The sequence below is a fragment of the Arctopsyche grandis genome, chromosome 4 (genome assembly GCF_051622035.1).
Source record: "Arctopsyche grandis isolate Sample6627 chromosome 4, ASM5162203v2, whole genome shotgun sequence".
Taxonomy (NCBI): Eukaryota; Metazoa; Arthropoda; class Insecta; order Trichoptera; family Hydropsychidae; genus Arctopsyche; species Arctopsyche grandis.
In genome coordinates this window covers 22,862,017-22,884,376 of record NC_135358.1, presented here as the reverse complement: position 1 = coordinate 22,884,376, position 22,360 = coordinate 22,862,017, and the positions used below count along the sequence as shown (strand labels likewise).

Below are 22,360 nucleotides of genomic sequence, written 5' to 3'. Positions count from 1 at the left end.
AGCAGGTACGAAAGATGTAACTGTGAGATATCTATCATATTATCTAAGTGTGTGTGAATACATTGTGAATTAGTAGAATTTGGAATGGTTGGCTATCGCTGAAGTGACGCGGTTGGTGCATTCTTGGTGCAGTCAACGACCCTCCCTTTCCCTTCCCCGCAAATGCAAGCGCGTCTGCGTAAATACGGGACAACTAACATGGCCACCGAGACGCTTTCCTCCAAGGGACATCAAGAATTCATATTCTCAAGATCATGATAGATTATTTAAGAATTATTATTACATATGATATTTTGTCAGTCTATATATGCATATGAATAATAAAGTCACCGTTTTAAGGGATAAAATCTATCATGTATCATTTTGAGCCTGGTATATTATATAATGATGCATGTATGTATATCAAAAATCTTGGCACTAGTGGAAAATGGTTAAGGGGGTGGGCTATTTAAATTGAAAACAATGAAAAAACATCATACATTTTTATTTTTTAATAATTTTTATATAAAAAAAATATATATATTTTTTTGATATAAAAGGGGGGGGGGGGAGGGTCAGGTAAGAAAAAAATAATAGAAGTTAAATAATAAACTTTAGAATTCAGGAGCATTTTGTACAAAAAATTTTTTTTAATCACAAAGAATTTTATTGAATTTTTTAATAAAAATGTTTTGATTCCTTCAACCCCCCCCCCCTCTCCCCCTCCCTCTCTACGATAAAGATTGTGCCATCAGTATAGTTCAGTGTTTAGGGTGTGTTACTACTAGTGGTGTACGTGTAGTGCTAAATAACCCACTAAATTCAAAGTTTGTAATGATTTTTGTTGGTTTGATTTCGTATATGATATTTGAACGTTTAAAATAAAAAAGAACCAGGTTGGTGTTTAATTTTTACGATCCCTCCCCCGCTTTTTTCCTTACTAAAAAAAAATTTGCATCCTAATATTGGTAGTCCAAATATTTATAAAATAATCAAATAACAATTAACAAATATTCTGACTTGTTGAAATTATTTTTTTTATATTTTATAAAAACTTCCATAATGCATTCTCTTGAACATCTTTGATTTTTTAAACCCGTGTTTGTGCGTCAACAGTAACATTTGCTTTTAGCAATGCTAAAACCATGTACATACATACATATATGTATGTATGTCAAAAAACTATCAAATTTTAACATGTGAATTTAGACGTGATTATTCATTTAAGTCGAGTTCCCTCATTTTATCTATCCTCAAGTGCGTATGGTCAATAGTTCAAATAATGTTTTATTTCGAATTTTTGTGTGTTTTTAGATAAAAAAAAGTCAATAAATTTCATTAAACGTCCTTTTGTTTTGAATGTGCTCAGATTACTATTTGATTGTGGTCATCGAGTGTAAGAACGAGATTCTGCTCACAATATTTGGAATACAAAATTTTAGTCAAAATATGATTTAATTGTATTCGAAAAACAATGTTTATATCAATCAAAGTGCCAGGGCGGCGATCTGGTCTGACTACACCACTGGTTACTACCAACGGATTGAAGGATTTCTATGGTGCTGCTGGTCACATTTGGATATTTGTAGCATCCAAGTCAGTTTGTTTCCTATCAAAATTTACTAATTTATCTGATTTAATTGCCTAAACGGTTCCTCAAAATTTGTATCCTTTAAAAATCTTGATGGCAATCATTGATATAGAATAACGGTTATTCTGTATCAATGATGGCAATATAATAATATGATATTGAAATATCTAAAAAAAGTAAAAACGTATTTATTATACATATATGGCCTTTATTTAATTGATCATACATATATGTACACATAAATATGCATAATATAATACAAATAGAATCATTCAACTATTATGATTTAAACAGTAGCGATTAGTGATTAAAATGATATTTGATTTGTCAAGAAGTTGTATAATTTGAAAAATAAATATTACTTCAAATCTAGAGGTAATCAATGGCGGATCAAGTAAATGGGAGCCAACAAGCGTATTTGAGGCCCCCACTTCAATACAAAAAAATGCTTCTTCGGCTTTTATCATACTTTTCAGTAATATGGTTTTTCATTAGGATTCTACAAAACCATATTTTTTTATTTATTTACTATATGTACTTGAAACACTAGTAGTTTTTGGAATAAAATAGGTAATATTTTAAAATACTATATAAAATAGATATTAATTTCATTTATTCTTGGCTTACGACCGTATTGTGGACAATGGTAATAATGTTTAAGTTGTAAATTTTTGGTAGCAAAGGACCATTTCGGGGCCGCAACGCGCTTATTTTCAATGTATGATAAACCACCGCTGGAGGTAATATAATATTTAAATAAATATATTTTGTGGTAAATCTGAAAATAGTTCGGAGTCATCTGGCTCAATTGACAAATGAATAGCCATAATTTAATATACACATATAATAAATTAATAATATGTTGATTGATTACATGTTTGCTGTAGTACTTGGCCACAAGTCAGGACTCTATTGTAGCTAGATAATATTATTTGCTAAATCTATAGTACCATATTTTAGTTTTAAGTGTTTAATTAATTTCTGGAATTGAATTTAATTTATAACCTGCTTTTGAATTCGGTGTGCAATCACTAAAATGTGTAAATATTATAATAAATCTGAATTAATAAAAATGTTGTCATTAGGATTACATGTTACAAAGACATCCACTTTCTTTGTGAATAACTTAAACAGTATAGGAAAAACAAGACAAATATGTATATAACATATGTATGTATGTACTTGAGATTTTTTGGGATAGATATCCAGGATTGTTGAGCAAGAAAAAAAAAGCTTGACCTCAACCCCGATTCCAACACCTACATACTCTGATTTTAAAAAAAATTCATAAAATATTTATTCTATATAGCTAAGATCATTTTCAGGTATATAGAAATATCAATTTCATCAAGTAATGCACCAAATATTAACTAAACCATCACATTTTAATAGGCTGAAGATAATAATTTTCCATAGTGAATAGGATTATTGAAGCCGTGCAGCTTAAAATTTTAAGAATTCTTTCAATAACCTATGGATTTGTGCTCATAATTTGTCCATTTAAGAAATTTTCATTCAACATTATGTTAAACTAATTTTATGCCCGTTAAAATTTCAACGGGTGCTTTTGGATTGACACGTGATTTAAAATAAAGTTACAATATGAATAGTAATAATTATGTTAAATAATTTATTTTCCCTAAATCATAGTCGATCAGGTTATCTGATAATTTTAGTAAATTGTGATGGATTATAATCATTCATATAAGCAATTCTTTCTATGCATTAGCATTAAAAATTACATACATGCATTAGCTTTAAAAATTACCAAACGCCCGTAAATAAGACGTCTGGAAAACCTAATCTAAGTACTGATATGTTGGATGTAAAGTAAAACCAGTACATTTTTTGCATTCAATAGAATTTTTTTTATCTAATAGATGAATTGAAATATTTAAACCTACTAGCGAAAATGAGGCCTCCTACAAAAATATTGGAAAATAAGTCGAATATTGTCACTGTTTAACTGGAGCAAATGCACCTAACAAACGACTTCTTTCTTTGATGAAAAATATGTGGTCTAGTGATAAAACGCAATTGAATGTTGAAATATTAAAAAGTTTCTAATCACAAGTATAATTTTAACCAGTCTTGTACAGAATGTTCTAAGAGCATCCAAGAAAATGTACTCATTTTTTCATAAATGTTCTTCCACGATTCTCTAATATTTATTAACATTTTTAATAGTTAAGGAATTAGAAATACATATGTTTTAGAAAATATGACCTGGTTTTGAACTTGAAAAAAATAGTTACCTTAACCTAGCCAAATATATATATATATATATATATATATATATATATATATATATATATATATATATATATATATATATATATATGTATGCATATGCATGTAAGTAAATATAATAAATTTAGAATTATAATTACCTGAACGTCGATGCAGTTTTATCAGTCTGAATCACAGTGATTGGTCGCAAAGATGATATAGTATTTTATACTTGGAATTGATTATGTATCGCTTTGAAATCTGAAAAACCAAATATAAACATCTTTATATTTATAATCATTAAAAGGATTATACATTTTAAAATCGAATAGGGAATATTTCATTAAATATTTAGAGCAATATGTTATAATATCTATATTATATATTTTTCTCTTGTATTGTATAATTTTGATTGAAATTATGTCTTACTTTTAAATAATTCGTAATGTTGTAAGAAATACCTTACCTATAAGAGTATACAACTTGAGAATCTGTCAACTGTCGGTGAACTGTCATATATCAGAACAAAGCGCCAGTATAGGTTATACAATGGTACCAACCTACAACCGTAAGTAAATAAAGTTGGAGTTTATCTTGAAATAAACTTTTATAACTACACACATACTTAGTGCATTATATTAAATTTGAAAATTCCCCCTTCACTCCGACCCTCATTCAAATACTACCTATTACCAAGTATTCTTATATTTAAGTATTTGATTTGCAACTTTGAAATACTTATACTACGATAAACAATTCATTTTCTACTGCATTTTTTGTTTTTATAGTGGTCTTAAACTGAATGATAAAATATTTTTCATGATTAATTCAAAATTGTGAAAATGGATTTGTTGGGTTTTGATCAGGACTGTAAAGTTAGAGCATTTCAGTCGGAGTCAGAGTCGTAAAAAATCAACTAACTCCGACTCCTTTTTTTCTAATTAATAGCATTTGTTTTATATAAATATAGGGATATAGCATGACTTGTACCATACAAAACTTGGTTGATAATATCATCTATTTCCCTCATCGAACTTAATCTTTACAAATGACATCATCGCGTCCTGTTCTCGTATACTTCGTCCAGCTTACCCATAAAGGCGATTTGACTCGCTCCAAATATGCAGTACATGGGAAACGAGTACACGGAAAATCCCAAGGAGCCACGCAAATACGCATCAAATATAGAACACAAAGGAAGACCTCGACCCCGCTGGAATTTTCCAGAACGTGATCTCACCAGCCCAGCTACACGTTGCTCAAGCAACACCTTTATAAACCAGTGCATCGTCCCCAGATGCCAGTGAGCTTCAGGAACTCGACCTGGCTCGTTCCAGCGAATCCCCTACCCTGTACATACAAATACACCTGTATTAATCGAGCAAATAAAGATCCTCTTCAAAATCCAACTGAATTTCCATAGGCCGTAATATAACTAAAAATATAACTAAGATCAGTCTTCGACTTTCATTAGTTTGTTTGATTGATAGTTGCTTCTCCTATTGGAGATATCGTCCTTTATAAGGAATTAATTATTATTTATTATAGGCTGTTTCTTTTAATTATTATTAGCATATAATTTAATTAAAAGCATATAAAGCAAGAAAAGTCTATCTCATTAAAATCGTTCAAGTTGAAGTCGGAGTCGATAAATTTTGATCCGACTCCATAGCCCTGGTTTTGATGATAAAGGTCACATGAAATATTCGGAAATGGGATCGAAATGGACGGGAGCGCATGGGAGTGCTATTCCCTTTCGTGAAATCCAAAAATGCAGCACTGTCGTAATTTTGAAAAAAAATTAAATTCAACAATTATTACCGAAAATAATATGCCAATATTGTAACATTGAATCACAGTCGTTAACTACAAGTAAAATGCTTTACATTTCAATTCCACCAAAGGCATCTATCTCTAACCGAGAACCATTTAAACTATCATTTTTTTTTAAACAAGCTGTGTGCACTAATGTTACTTGAATATAACGGATTCCAAATTCTATTCAATTCGAGGTTTTTATAATTCAATGTGTTTATGTATGTACATATGTCACCTTTGAGCAAAAAGTTTTAGTTTTGAGGCCGACAATTAGTATTTCTATGAATTTGCAAAAACCTGTCACTGAATCCGTTTATTTTCTATTAAATTGTCTGTTTTCTTATTCGAACTAAATTACTAAGGAACCAAAATTTAAGACTAGTCCAGTCTTGCAAGTGATGAGAAAATCAGTAATGATTAATAAAAAATCAATTAAAAAGTACAGTAAAAAAATCAAAAGCATTTTTTGAAAACTATCGAGCGCTCCCATTCGTAAAAAATTCCATTTCGAGCTTTGAGATTCGAAATCATCGTAAACTCATTGAGATAAAATAGTACAACATGAAAATTTAAAAACTGCATTTCCTACAGTTGAATTTGAATTTGTTAAGTTTTAAATTGGTTAAAGACTCCCCTAGATCTCGAGGGCCTATTTAGTACGGTACTGACTCCGCTCACATGTAAATTAATTTGCCCACGAGTTTGAATTCTTTAGAGGGAACATAAACCTCAAATATCATGCAAACTGGACGATAAATTCGATGGAGTGTGGCCAGCATAAGATTCATTTCGAGTAATGTATGAAAGTATAATAAGTGGGTAGGAATTATTATCAAATTCGTACGAGCGACAGTACAAACTCAACTATCGAGGTGTCGAGGGGAGACGTGAATATTAAAATTGTGTAAATTTATGTAGACGACGGAGAAAAACCGGCGAAGGGGAGGGAAAGGCCCAAAAGGAAAATAGAAAATTAAGAGGAGAATTCGTGGTGCGTGGTGCGTGGTGCGTGGTGTTGGTGTTGGTGTTGGTGCAGTTGTCGGCAGTGGTTTGCGGTTGTCGGCTGGGGGATCTGGGATTGGGGATTGGCGATCGGCGAGTGGCGAGAAGCGAGAGGCGAGAGGCGAGAGGCGGTGCGCGCGGACTGCGAGCTGTGTTCAGTGCGACTTCGACCGCGACTACACCTGTCCGAAGCCGACGCTCCATTGTCGTCGTCTTGTCGGTGGTGCTGGTGTTGGTGCTGGTCAGTTCTCATTCGTCAGTTGTCAGTCAGTCAGTCAGTCAGTCGATCTCGAGTGATCGCTTCGAGACGCAGCGGCCAGGTCAGCATGGAGTGGGAGCCGCAGCAGGAGTGGCTCCGACAGATCCTGCAGCTGCTCAAGGAGAGCCAGAGTCCCGACACGGACACGCAGCGACACGTGCAGCAGGCATCCTTTTTACGCACCCCCGCCCCACCCCACTGACGGGAGCTCGCCGGCGCGGATTCGCGAACACGCGTGCACCCGCTAACGGTTCTTCAGCGGATTCGCACCGGCGCTGCCCGGCGCCAGCTTTGATGCCCCCTTCCCTTACACATTTCGAATCCGTTGCGCCCGCAACGATTATTCAAATGCCCTTTTCGTCGACTACCGATTTGCGTCGATATCGATTTGCGAACGTGCCGTGCCGTACCTCCAAAATGCGTTTTTGACCTGAATTTTCGCGTTCGCGAGCGACCGCACTGCACCGCACCGATTTCGAATACATCAGCTGGTTTCGCGCGACGATCGATAAAATGCGGGATAGTCGTCACTAAAATACTAAAATATTCACTTCGATCCGAGGTGTGTACACACTTTGCTTTGTATAAAATTACAAAGTCATCTTTACGACCCCAGCTAATTCATTGTAAATATGTCGTTTCATTTGGCCATAAAATTTCATAAAATATACACCATGGGTAAATTTGGCGAAAATTTTTGTATACATCTTATTGTTAACCATTATATTGTGGTTTGATTTGTTTCGTTTATTCATTTAAAACTATGGTATTGTGACAGAAAAATTGAAAATGTACTATACTCTTTTGATATCAAACTTGCTCGAAAGATCCTCTTCAATTGTAATATTGATCATTTGTGATCATATTCATTCAATAATGTATCTTATCTATGCCCATATCATTAAAAATGCTAGTGGGTTTAAAACGTATTTTTTATTCTAAAGTTGGTAACCAGTTTGTTAAACAAAATATTAGCCTTAATTTTTGAAAAGATGTTTCACAATTTCTCTTATTTGACAAAAGGAACATAACCAAATGCGTAAATTTTTCATTTCTCAATTTTTTTGTCAATATCAAGAAATCTATAAATGACGATAAATTATAAGAGAAAACAAAACTATAATTCAATGATTTTCCTTCATTAATAATTAAATAAATTTTTAATATATATTTTTGTTTTGAGCTAATTTTCTTCATTAAACTCTAGTGCTTAATAAACCTGCAATATTATTGGTATTATCATGAGGTTACCAACTGGGTAGTAAAAATAAGAGGACATTTTTCAAAAATATTCAACTTTATGTATTAAAAAAATACAATAAAGCCTCGACGTTAAGAACTAGTTAAAAATTTAACATCAGATCGTTTCAACAGCGGTCCCCAACTGTTCAAACCTGACAGACCGTTAAATTCATAATTTTAAAACTCGTGGACCACTTATGAGAATTAATAAAAAGGTATATGCATTAGTAAAATAATGATCATAAAACTTCAATTTTATTTATAAGAAATGCACTCAGTAGCGTATCATCAATAGTGTGCAATGCTTAATTGCACACTATTGGCCCTTGCCTAATTTTTTTTTAATATTTACTTGGTGAATTCAATTTAACATTAGAAAAACGATATCTACTGTGAAGCGTTTTGTTTTACACATAAATTGGAGTTAAATCAGATTTTAAGTTTTCAAGTTTCCTTATAATATTCCTATAGATATATGTATATTAAAATAATGCGCTCATTGATTTTCAATAATCCTAGAACTTCGCAAATTCCAATGCTCTAAATTAAACACTATTATAGGTTCTTATTTCATTATAAAAATATCGTAGATGCTTATTTAAAAGTCGGTTAAATCAAAAAAGAAAACATGTTGAGCATATTTGAGAAAAGAGAGAGAACAAAAAAAATTTGTCAAAAAAGGATATGTTCTATTGAAAAAATACCTGTTAGAAACCCTATATTATCATCACTCCACTGAAACTATTCAAATTCTGTGAAAATTGTACTGAACCCATTATTTTAAAAGGCCATCTGATCTCATTATCTGCCCAACTTTACAATCCCCATGAATTGGGTTCTTACATGTATTCTGTACTATAATTTCAATGTTAACCCAATATGTATTTGTAATATAATTGTGTGACTACTAGAAAAAGTTTTCAAATTGAGCTAATTTTAAATTATCTAGATTTTTTTTTGTCTCTTACGATTCACAGAATCAAATTATATGTATAAATCCTTAAATTGATAGAAAAGAAAATTGTCTAAAATATATTTCAAGGCCCTTGAAATTCAATTGTACAATACATAGTACGTACATATAAATATGTTCACAGTTTTTTTTTCCCTCGGAACTAGCAATAATTTATTCAGTTGTTTACCCAATCAATAGAAAGTCGACATATGAACCATACGCTATACTACAGAAGTCGACACATTCCTACTAACATCGGCATAAATAATTATTTATTACAATACTATGTACCATTTTCCTTAACATCTCCATTAACAGAAACTTGAAGAGTTGAATAAATTTCCGGACTTCAATAATTATTTAATTTTCGTTTTGACGAAATTACTATCTGAAGATGAACCAACCCGTTCTTTGTCTGGGTTGATTTTGAAGAACAATGTAACTGCACACTACAATAGATTTCCAACCGAGGTCGCTGAATTCATAAAGCGAGAATGCCTTTCGGCCGTCGGAGATCCATCACCCTTGATTCGGGCAACCGTCGGAATCTTGATAACAACCATAGCATCGAAGGGAGAGCTTACGGCATGGCCAGAACTATTGCCATCTTTGTGCTTAATGCTTGATTCTCAGGATTATAATGTTTGTGAGGTAATTTTTCAATAGATTTTCTATTCATTTGATATTAATCATTGATATGTGTATGTATATTGAATATGATATATGTATTTTCTTTTATAGGGAGCTTTTAGTGCCTTGCAAAAGATATGTGAAGATTCAACTGAATTGTTAGATAGCGATGCGTTAAACAGGCCTTTAAATATATTGATTCCAAAGTTTATTCAATTTTTCCAACATTCAAGCTCTAAAATTCGATCTCAGGCTATTGCTTGTGTAAATCCTTTCATTGTGAGTAGGACACAGGCGCTAATGCAACATGTTGATCCATTTATCGAGGTATCAATCATATATTTAGTTTTCATTATTAAATAAATTTTTATGTTTTTCCGAGTTATTAAAAATGTACTTGGCATTTTTCAGAACTTATTTAGATTGTCAACAGATGAAGATGGTTACGTTCGTAAGAATGTCTGCCGTGCTCTTGTTATGTTACTTGAAGTACGTCTAGATAGACTCATGCCTCACATGCCCAATATAATCGAGGTAATTTAATATTACTTTCACTGTTGTTATTTGATATCTACTAAATTTAATATGTAATATGTCTTTTTTCAGTATATGTTGGTTCGCACACAAGATGCAGATGATGGAGTAGCACTGGAAGCATGCGAATGGTGGTTAGCTTTAGCTGAACAGGCAGTGTGCCGCGAAGTATTACAACCTCATTTACCAAGACTTCTTCCGGTCTTGGTTCATGGAATGCGCTACTCAGACATTGATATAATACTTTTAAAGGGTGATGTCGAAGATGAGGATGGTAATGTGCCTGATAGGGATCAGGATATTCGACCACGATTTCATAGATCTCGAACCCATACTGTGAGGCATACGGGTATGTAAATGGAGATGTTTTTAATGATGTTTTGATGTAATTTACCAGACTTGTAATTTAAATATATATTTTTTGCAATAGGTGCTGATGCTGAAGGCGGTGATTCAGATTCTGAATCTGAAGGTACTGCTGAAGATGACGGGGCATTGTCAGATTGGAATTTAAGAAAATGTTCAGCTGCTGCATTAGACGTATTAGCCAGCGTTTTTGGTAGTGACTTATTACCGGTTTTGTTTCCTATATTAAATGACACGCTATTTCATACAGATTGGGTTATTAAGGTAAATTTTTTAAATATATCATGTTTTGATATTTTTCATTCTGAAATAGAGAAAATAAGTGATTAATTCTGTTTAAATATTTCAGGAAAGTGCAATTCTTGCTTTGGGTGCGGTGGCTGAAGGTTGTATGGGAGGGATGTTGCCACAATTACCAGAATTAGTTCCATATTTAGTTGAAAGGCTATCTGATTCTAAAGCACTAGTACGTGCAATCACTTGTTGGACACTTTCACGATATTCTCATTGGGTTGTCAGTCAGCCACATGACGCTTATTTAAAACCATTAATGACTGAGGTAACGGTTGTTTTCCTAGATGATATTGAAATTTGCGTTTTTGCTGTTGGCTTAACTGTTTATATTTATTTTAGTTACTAAAACGTATCTTAGATGGAAATAAACGAGTCCAGGAAGCTGCATGTTCAGCTTTTGCAACACTTGAGGAAGAAGCTTGCACTGAACTGGTGCCATACTTAGGCTACATTCTTGAAACATTAGTTTTTGCATTTTCAAAATATCAACACAAAAATTTGTTGATATTGTACGATGCAATCGGCACACTGGCGGACTCTGTTGGTCATCATTTAAATAAACCCGAATATATAGCACTTTTAATGCCACCTTTAATAAACAAATGGAATTTCTTAAAAGACGAAGACAAAGATTTGTTTCCTCTGCTCGAGGTTATTAATCAACTTAATCTAATAGAATGCTTATCGATTATTTATATTAATGAAGAATATATTTTTTTTTAGTGTTTATCAAGTGTTGCGACGGCATTGCAAGCTGGTTTTCTCCCTTATTGTGAACCTGTATTTAGACGATGTGTTTCTTTAATAGAGCAAACGCTCAATCAACACATTGTAAGTAATGTAATTATGACATTTATTACTTGTAAATTATTTTCAAATTATGTTAAAATCTAACACAATTTAAAAAAAAACGTTTTCTTGTAGGCTAATAGCCAGAGTCCAGAGCAATTCGAAGCTCCGGATAAAGATTTCATGATAGTTGCATTAGATTTACTGAGTGGATTAGCTGAAGGGTTAGATGGTCACATAGATCATCTTGTTTTAAATTCAAATTTAATGCAGTTATTATATCAATGTATGCAAGATCCCATGCCAGAGGTATATTTTTAAATGATTTGTATTATCATTATGGTGTGGTAATTTTCAATTGTATTTGCATTATTTTTGTTTCTATTTCAGGTTCGACAATCATCTTTCGCATTACTAGGAGATTTGACAAAAGCGTGTTTTCAACATGTGCTTCCCAATATAGCAGATTTTCTACCAATCTTAGGTCAAAATTTAAATCCAGAATTTATATCAGTCTGTAATAATGCTACTTGGGCCATTGGAGAGATTAGCATTAAACTGGGTAATTAAGAATTTGTACATAGATATAATAATATTTATTGAAATTGAGTGTACATTTCATATCTGTAAATTGTGAAAATTTGTAATAAATGTTTTCAGGTGGAGATATGGGAATCTATATATCATTAGTTCTGACGCAACTTATAGAAACTATAAATCGACCTAATACACCCAAAACGCTTCTGGAAAATACAGGTAAGGTATTTATTACATAAAACTCCGATTGTAAAAAATCGAAATTATATCACTGTGCTCTTAACATATTAGTTTGTATGTTGTATGAATTGTGTATACATACATACATATGTACATATATGATTTCATCCATATATGTATTTTTTTTTAAATTTCAAAATCTTTTAATAATGACGGATCTTATACAGGTTAACAGTGGTGTATGAGACAACTTTTTATATTATTGTTAAGCAGTTATTTTTGTGTATTTATAATCTGCAATTGTGTTTGTTGTGTGGTATAGAAAGAAGTCAATACTTTTTACCAAATGTCTTAAATTTATATTTAAAATTATTCGTTTTTATTGTGCGAGGATAATGCAGAAAGAAGACTTTATTTTCAGAACGTCTTTCGACATTCATAAATATTTACTTTTTAAAACATGAATCCTTTTTGATTGAAATATGTAGTTATATAAAAATTGTATTTTAAAATCTATTTTATCGATGTGTTGAAGTGTTTTTATTTCAATGGATTTTTGAGATATGTTGCAAGAAAAATATTGGTACATTGAAATGAGTGAGGTCTATTTTTTTAAATTATACAATAGAATTTATTGGGATTAAACTTTAATATAACATGAGGAAAAACAAATTCCCTAAGTTACACATTCCTGTCCAGGTGCACAAAATTAACCCAACTATCCTGTTATTGTGTCAGATGGCATATTATTCACATATCAATTGCTAATTTAATTTAATTTCCATATTATTTCTCAAATAAAATGTTCATAAACACTATTCATTTACACAATAATTTATCTATTATATTATATGTATGTATGTATTTTTTATAACCACACACTTATTATACATATATTTGTAAAATTATTTTTATAAGTTTGTAATGTGGTCAATAGTAGATTATAATTTGTCTTAATAAAAATATTAGTATCTCGTCCTTATAGTTATGTTTTGGCTATTAACTTGTAAATATGTGTGTTTGGCTTTATTCCGAGTATATTAAAAATGACAAGAATTTGCTTTATTCTCACTTGTAAAATTATTTTTATTTTCTTTAATTTGAATATGTGTGTGTTAGTATTCTACTGCAGCATGATAACTAATTGACAATTGTGATAAATGAATATTGAATCATTACTGAATATAATATGAATAAAAAAGTAGAATTCTTCGTCATCAAATTAGGAATGGTTTCTAAAACGTGTGTGATTATATTTTAATGCCGTCATACGGTGTGTGAAAGCTGTGTTCATTTTGTGTTATACTTTTTTGACTTTTACTTTTTAATCCTTAAATTATATTTGTTTACGATAAAATTTGAAATTGTAATATATATACATATATTTATAATTTTTGGGAATATTTTGAAGTATCGACATGCACCATCCTTTTGCAGTATTCATTGATTTTTGTTGTTCATTACATACATTTTTACATTAGTATGATTTACTTGGTTGTTTATTTGTTTTTTGTTCTCGGTTTGTTGGCTGGTTTGTGGCGTGGTTTGTAGCGATAACTATCGGTCGGCTAGGTTATGTGTGCCCCCACGACGTGGCGCCTGTCTTGCAACAATTTGTTCGCCAGTGGTCTGTAGTCCTTATACTTTTATTATATTTAATTATTCTTTTTTCAATGCTAATTTTATTCGTTGTTTATTCACTAACACCGAGGGCTGATTGTGTGTGTACGGTTTTACTATACATTTCATCTGTCTATCCTATTTAACTGAACTAAATTTTTGGCATAAACCACTCGGCAATCAGACCTTGGATGATTTCTTTATGTGATTTTATTCTATATTGGCTTTTTATCAATTTATAAGAATTAATATGCACCGAAAAAAAAAATTATATTTTTACAACTAACCCATATTTTAATTGATTGATTATTTTATCCTTTTCTTTTTACAAAATATCATTAATAACAACTATCATAATTTAAAAGACCCTATCTTTTTTATATTAAATTATTATGTTAAAATTGAATGTTTTTATTATTAACTTTTCAGCAGTAATTATATTTATTGTTTAAGCTTTGTGTAAAAATTATTTTAGTTATATTTATGTATATGTTCATAACTTCCATGTAGCACTTCCCAAAATTATTACATTATCCATGTTGTCCGACACCGATCCTCATGAACATGATAAATCAAACATTTAATCAGTGCATCAACACTTGTCAATTTTTTAGTATTGTGGGAAATTATCTTCTACAATAGCTTTAATTAGGTTGTTAGGGATTCTTCATCTTAGTTTTTTTTTTATATTGTGATAATAATCAAATCTAAAATTTCGATAAAAATTCTTTTTTTATTAATTTTGCTGTGATAATAAACAGGTAAAAATACAGTTTACTATTCTTAAAAAGAAAACGGTTAGCAATATTGATGTGATATTATAAAATTAATATGTATTCTTATTGATGTGTAAATATGTAATTTAAGTTTTGTTATTTTTATTTATCAATATTTGGGGATTTTATTATAGGTGTATGTCGCTCAGAAATATTCGAGATAATGAAGAGAAGGACTCTGCATTCCGCGGTATGTGTCAAATGATAACTGTAAATCCTGGTGGCGTAGTAGGCGATTTTGTGTACTTTTGTGATGCTGTAGCATCATGGGTCCACCTCAAAGAGGATCTCAAGGATATGTTCGTCAAAGTAAGATTTTTTCCTAAAAATTTAACTATTCAAAAATATGGTGACATTGAAAAAAAATCGTATATTTTTAGATTCTACATGGATTCAAAGCGCAAGTAGGCGAGGAAAATTGGAAGAGATTCAGCGATCAGTTCCCACCGCAGCTGAGTGCTCGACTTCGTGATATGTACAACATTTAAAGAGAGTAGAGGTACATTCGCTATTCAATTGTATGATGTTTCAGCATTTATTATTCATTAATTGAATTTGTATTATATTCCAGATTCTAAACATACATTATAGCAGCGTGTGAGAAGTAATTATGCAATTCAAATATAATACATTCTGTTAATGGATTCAATAGAAAATATCAACTTTTAAATATCATGTGTTTATTGTTTTTACTCTCACGAGTAATAAATAGCCCTATTACTCCAAATTTAAGATTTGTTGAATGGTAAATTGTGTCTTACAATATTCACCTATGAAATTAAATTTTAGCTATAAAAATAATTGGGTGTCAATTATTTTTACTTATCCATATTTTTATATTTTACCATTGAAATTAAAATACAATTAACTTTTTAAAAAATCATATTTTTAAAATGAATCGACAATTTTTGTTAAAACTTTCTTTTGCACAAAAAGAAACTGTAAATACATATTTGATAAATAATATCTGTACTTGTTTTAGCATTTTAACATCAGTTTGAACAATCAAGTAACACATTTTGAATTGCCTACCTTAAAATATATGCTTGTGTCACAGAACTATGTACATATATGTATTTGAAAAATTGAATTCTTCATCTTCATTTGGGCGCTTTGAAAAATATTAATGTTATCAAAACAATTTTTTCATTTTTAAACTGGAAAATTATGAAAATGTTTAAAGAATAATATTTATTATCCAGAAATCAATATTTATAGAATTCTTTTCATCAATTACTTCAACAGTAGATTAGACAAATTTTCATAACAAAGTAATGAAAAATTGTATTAGTAAAGCACAAAATAGATTTTGCTCTTCGTCAAATAAGTCAAGATTTTATATCAAGATAAAATGAATTTTATTCAGCGAATACATTTGTAATGATTTTGGTTTACTTATATATTTTTTACGTATTGTTCAAAGTATGGGTTTTCATTAGAATGAAATTTTGAAAAGACTGTTGCATATAGTAGGTGTTTTTAAAAGACATTTTAGTGCATTATAATGTATGTAAATGATTGTTGTAATATTATAATCGAGTGTTTTCACCATTGAATTCACACCTCTTCTATTTATAGATTGCTTTTTTCTTTAATTTTCATATTTACGCATAGGTATAATATTTGTATCATCGAAATTATAAACATAATTTTTTCTATTAAAGCCACAAATTGTGGTTTAATAATTGACTAAAAACCTTTAAAATCCCCACACTTAATTTTTTTGGCGGCTTGAAACAAATCCATGCTGTTATTCCACAAAAGTAAAGCTCTTTCTCTGTATAAATTTAATTGACTGCTATACATTATCGATTACATAAAACTTACACTATCAATAACTAATTTTTGCATTTCTGCAATGGTAAAATTTTTAAATTGAATAGTGCGATATCAATTCATTATTGGTTTTAAATGAAATTATTTTGTATACCACTTTAATCAGATGCTGATTGCCACTGACTTATGGCTTCTCCATATCATGGCTTATCCTTATCAATGTGCTTAGTTACTTACATAAATTTGTTTTTGATGCATATAATCTTAAATCTTAACAGTTAGTATAGGGAATTGCAAAGCACTCATGTTTGTTTATGTACATAAAATAATGGGAGCCACACTCACTAATTGTAAAATAGTGTTTTGGTGAATTGGATATTATTGCTTTTAATACCAAGTCATATGTGGTATTTTATATGACTACTTCTCAACCCAATATACTTAGCTTGCATGTGTTTGCTTTAAAAATGCTGAACAAATGGCATATTTAATTTGCATATGCGTTTCACTGTATAATTTATATTTGGGAACGCATACTGAATTAGCTTAATTGTGTGCATTTGTCGGGATTCATGTTGATTTGACGATGCAGTCTCTCACCGTTTTTTTAAAAGTGCTTTGCAGTGTAGGTAAAAATTGGTAAATCTGTAAATGCATTTTAATGCAGCTATGCCGCAGTCGTTGGCGTAATTTTAATTCTCCCGTATTTTAATGTAAGATTCCTGAATTCCCAAATCCTATCTGTCCTATCTGACAGAGACTTCTGATTCCTGTCCTAACCTGTTTCCTAGTTCCTTGCCCTTCCTTGTATGTGCTATGTAAACTAGTGCCAATAAACTAAATATATTTTGAATTCTGGCGTTTATTCATGCTCGTTTAAACGTCGGCATTGCTTTGTGTGATGCATGCAAGTGTGTGAAAGGTACGCGTGATAATTCAGGTGGGGCAGGCCGCCCTGCCGCTCGCCTGTGATATATTGGAAGATTACGCGAGACGGTCGTGAGCCCCGCGGCTCCCGTCACCCCTCGGGACTTCTCAAATACAATCCTCATTATATAAGTAGAAATGATTATGTAAAGCATTATTTATATGTGATTAAATCTTTCGTTTTTTGTATTTTTTTTTTCTAAATAGTCTCCTTTAAACGAAATGTATATTTTTTTAAGCGAAATCCCTTTTTAATTAAAAAAAATGTAGTGAAACTAATCTTTTTATTTTTTATGTTTAAGTGTTAATAGATTTTATTGAATCAATTTTTCTAAGATACTTTTATATAGTAATTTTTCTAAAAAAATTGCAATCGTGATAATAGATTTTAATTATTGAAATATTGTAATGGTAATATAATAGTTCGTCGTCGCGGTAAAGAAATCTACGGAGTAAAGTCTGAAATATACATTATATATATATATATATATATATATTTTAAAATTATCTTATATACGAGTGTGTCTGTATTTACTTCTATTATATATTGTTGAATTCATACATGCGTAAAAAAAGATATGTTTTGTATGTTATTTATTATAAATATATTTGAGTATGAAAGCGAAGCTTGCGTGTGTTTGTGTGTGAAAATTGCTGCGAGTCAGCGCCCTGTGCAGAAGTCTCGATTCCCTTATACTCCGTTCCATTCCTTATATTGGTGCAGTGAGTTGTGTTCTACATTTTTTCACATGTACTCCAACTGAAGATCAACACAATCATAATATCATAGAAATATGATGAACCCATCAATCGATAGCTCTTGCACCAAATTCCTTTCTAATTATAGTATAATTGTAGTCATGTCAATGTTAGTATATATATTTATATATACGTATATATGGTCTTGCTATTATTATTATATATCATGTGTTGTGCTTTTGTTTAATTCATATTAGAGAAAAGTACCTACATATTTTACACAAGGAGAAAAAACAAATTACCGATATCTAGTAATTTCGTTCAACTTACTTTTGAAGGACACGTAATGTTATTTTGAATGGTTGTTTTTCTTTTATTCAGTGTTATTGACTGAATTCAAGTAATAATATTTATTTGACTGCTGATGTTTCAGCTTATTTTTTCATTGTAATATTCGGTTGTTGACCTACAAATTTTTGTATTTTTTCAATAATTGAGTTGATCATATTTTTGATTTTACTATTATGTATTAGTCGCATACTTAAATTCTGTTGCCTAGGAATGACGTTTTATAAATAAAAATGCTTTTCTTTTTTTAATAGATGAAAAATCTGGTTATTTGTGAAATGTCACTCGTATGAATATGCCTAGACTTATTGTGAGATGATATTCATCTTAATCAGTAGAATGTCGTTTTACTCTTTAAAAAAAAGTTGGCTGTCACATTCAGTAATTTTACTTTTCATTATTTTTTTTTTATTGTATACGGTATGTCAAAGTTGGAAATGGTATGATCATGAGAGCTTTCTAAGTTAGCCCTATTCCAATTATTCCTAATTTAGACGTTCAGAGCTTTTTGTCAGCCTTTTATTGTAATGAAGTGTGTGTTTGGGGTATATATTATACATGATATGTAATATACCTACATATATCATAATAAATTGAATACCATTGTATCATAAAATGAAAGCATTTGTATGTTATGAGTTGAAACGATTGTATAATATGTATGTCTACAAAATATGTACAATTAAAAGAAAATAAATACAACACTCACTATTCCACAGTGGCAATGTAGATTTTGTGCTCACGTTTTTAAAACTATGTCAGCCAACACAATGAGGGTTTATGTAGTATAAAGTAACTAGATATGAAAGCGTTAAAACTTTATATAATATTTTCAATTTTAAATAATTCCAATACAAAACATTTTTACTGATTATGGTGAACGTTGAAATTATTTGTTCGAGCAGTTTCAGTAACATTAAATTATTCTGACAAAATATGTGTGCGGTTGAGACCTGGATATTGTAACTGAAATATTAAAAAAAAGTATATATACATATATATATATATATATATATATTTATGAATAAAACTTAAATGTGCCCCTGCATTGTTTTTAAATATTTTTGTAACCCTGTGCAATTTTCAATATTCCATCATCCCTTTCACATCCTTTCTTCTGTTCAAATAAAATTTTTTTGCCATTTGATATTTTATCAAAAGGAATTTGTATTTTTTTTATTTATCAGTCTCTGTATATGTATAATCAAGGATGGCTTGTTGAAAACCGTTTTAGGGGTACTGTTTATAGTAACCTCATTCAAAAAAAATAAACGGTTTGGTTTGGATCGTACAGCAACGTAGTTCATATGAACGTCAAAATATACATACATTTAATTCAATTTAATTTAATTAACATTTAATTTAATTTGAGATTCAATTTTTTTAACAATGAAAAATAATCATACAGTACAAAGTGCTGAGAAAAATCATACATATTTAAAATGATACAAGCTTAGAAAAATTAAACTCAAGAATAAATTAAATTTTCAATGTCAACTCCGTGTCACCGACTTGAAATATCTTTACTTTTTGGTGTATCTCGTCGAGTTTGTACAAATGGTACATATGTATACAAAAATGTTTTACATACTGACACTTATTTTACGGTAACTATTAAAAAATATAGTAAGAATTGATTTTTAAACGTTTTCTTTTATATTTTGAAGGTGTATTAATAGCTTAAAAATCTATTAATCACAACATGTCTCGTATATTAGGGATATTACATACATGCAGGCACGTCCTATGGGCATAGGCAAATAAAGCCGCGCCTAAAGGCAGCACACTTTGATTGTGATTATATATACGATTTTTTTATTATTAAGTACATAGAATGAAGCTCCATTTGCATGCATTCTTCGAAAAAGCCATCCAAAGTTAACATTAAAAATATTGATATTTGAAGAATATTTGAATATAAAATTAGATTAATAAATAAAAAAAAAATTTAATTTAAAAATAAATTATAATATTTAGAAATTTAATTAAAACATTGTGTATATATACACACAAATATTGATATTTGAAGAATATTTGAATATAAAATTAGAAATTATTTATATATTTATATACATTTATAAATTTATATATTATTAAATTATTTATATATTTATATACATTTATAAATATTTATATAAATTATATTAATCTATATATAGATTAATAAATTATTTATATATTTAAAATTTCTAAATATTATAATTTATTTTTAAATTAAATTTTTTTTTATTAATTAATCTAATTTAAAATGTATAATAATTATAGCTTAGCTGGTTGACCAGAAATCATAGTCACGATCCTCAGTGATGAGGCATATGATTACGTACATATGTACATACATATATGTATATATATAATTATGAAATTTTTTTTTGATTGTATCACAATTCTAAAGGGGTTGGCATTTCGAACATTATCTAAGGGTGGCAAATATTCTCGGGACGTTATTGCATACATATACAAAACAACATTTTTGTATACAGTATTAGGTACAAACTCCTGTTCAAGTAGACGAAAAGTCGATAAAACGAGTGTCGAGAAATTTCAAGTCAGTGGAACGGAGCGCACCATACAATCATATTGGAATTTCGAATATTAAATTGGTCAAACTTTTGATTGTAGATGAATTTAGTTCATTTTACTAAATTAACTGTTGGATATTGATGGTATAAGTATGTATGTATGCATTTTCGGTAATTAGATTATTACGCACATTGCGATCGCCCAAAAGACAATTTTTGCGATGAAAATCGCAAATACGAAATATTTGGCACTCGAGTTCTTATTAGTATGACAGTTATTGTTAGTATTGTTGCGTGGACGTGAAGAGGGGGCTTCCAGGATCGGGGAGAAAGACGCAGGAGGGTTGCAGAAGTCGTTTATTCGTCAGCTCTCGTCGGGGCTCCAGGTCGGAATGGTTTCCAGGCCGAGAGCGCCCCATATTTATACCCGTTGGGCACAACACACATACATACACATGTAATAAACTATTGGTCGATGAGTGGGGCGATCCTATTGGCCGTTACCGGTCTCCCTCATGGGACCGAAAGTGAAACGCCCGAAAACGCAAATATCGGAAGGCAAAGATCAAAAATCGAAAGATCTCAAGTCGAAAGATAAAAAAAAAAGGATGCATGGTAAACGGTACTATGTATATATAATATACATATATGAGTGGCATGAGGTGAAATTATCTCTCTTTTTGCCATACAGCCTTGTTTAATGTGCGCCCGCAGAATACGGAAGGAAAAGCCTGTTCCTCTTGTTCCTGTTGTATCCTGCTCGCGCAAATTAAGTGAGTATGTACGATTTTTTGGAGATATTTTTATCTTTCGATTTTCGATCTTTGCCTTCCGATATTTGCGTTTTCGGGCGTTTCACTTTCGGTCCCGCGAGGTAGACCCGTACATAGGAAGGTATTTAATTTGTAACGATTTTTGCAGTGAATTTACAAAGAATAAGCGTTGGTTGATTTACCGCTTGTGCAAATTTCATTGATTGCATTCGAGTCGTCCGGCCGTTCTGTTCTGCCGCAGTCGTCCTTTTGGTTGATTTGCAGCATCAGAGCTTGTAAGCCGTTTAGAGTTGTAAGGATGGGAATGGAGGGGTGGGGGGGGGAGGAGGATCAAATCCACTCCTCCCCTAGAGCTGGTGCCGCCGCAGCGCACTGATTGGCCTTAACAAGATTAGTATTGGTTGTTTGGGCTGATTGCTGCGGCCTACCACCCCCTTGTCCACCCCCATCTCCCACATCCCTACAAGAGGGATGCGCAGAAATCACTTGCGGCAAAAACTTAGCCGATAGAATT

The 22,360-nt window shown here is 30.9% G+C and overlaps 2 protein-coding genes across 4 annotated transcripts in view; one reads left to right on the top strand and one right to left on the bottom strand.

Annotated features, from left to right (window-relative positions):
* Window positions 1-7,078, bottom strand: part of MESR6 (misexpression suppressor of ras 6) — a 31,591-nt gene extending 24,513 nt beyond the window's left edge. For both annotated transcript variants that reach the window (XR_013260503.1, XM_077429502.1), the window contains exons 1-2: window positions 4,266-7,078; window positions 3,961-4,060 (exon numbers count right to left, since the gene is read on the bottom strand). The gene's annotated coding sequence lies outside the window, so the exon portion shown is untranslated. The remainder of the gene's footprint in view (window positions 1-3,960; window positions 4,061-4,265) is intronic.
* On the top strand, window positions 6,656-17,774 carry Tnpo (transportin 1). 2 transcript variants are annotated; one of them, XM_077429501.1, is made up of 16 exons: window positions 6,656-7,044; window positions 9,394-9,726; window positions 9,817-10,032; window positions 10,117-10,239; window positions 10,312-10,588; window positions 10,670-10,869; window positions 10,955-11,164; window positions 11,239-11,550; window positions 11,623-11,730; window positions 11,824-11,997; window positions 12,079-12,250; window positions 12,349-12,444; window positions 13,957-14,032; window positions 14,936-15,110; window positions 15,182-15,300; window positions 15,373-17,774. In XM_077429501.1, exons 1-15 carry the CDS (start codon window positions 6,946-6,948, stop codon window positions 15,287-15,289), a joined length of 2,679 nt encoding a protein of 892 aa, XP_077285627.1. In that variant the 5' UTR covers window positions 6,656-6,945; the 3' UTR covers window positions 15,290-15,300; window positions 15,373-17,774. The 2 variants fall into 2 exon arrangements, with proteins under 2 accessions (XP_077285627.1, XP_077285626.1); XM_077429500.1 differs by having other exon boundaries at window positions 11,623-11,739.
* Window positions 17,775-22,360: the final 4,586 nt, after the last annotated feature.

Excerpts from the sequence above, each read along its gene's own strand:
- Tnpo (XM_077429500.1), top strand. The coding sequence starts at position 6,946 with ATGGAGTGGGAGCCGCAGCAGGAGTGGCTCCGACAGATCCTGCAGCTG. Across the intron at positions 10,870-10,954 it reads ATACAGATTGGGTTATTAAG|GAAAGTGCAATTCTTGCTTT; the intron begins GTAAATTTTTTA and ends TAAATATTTCAG. Across the intron at positions 12,251-12,348 it reads AGAGATTAGCATTAAACTGG|GTGGAGATATGGGAATCTAT; the intron begins GTAATTAAGAAT and ends AAATGTTTTCAG.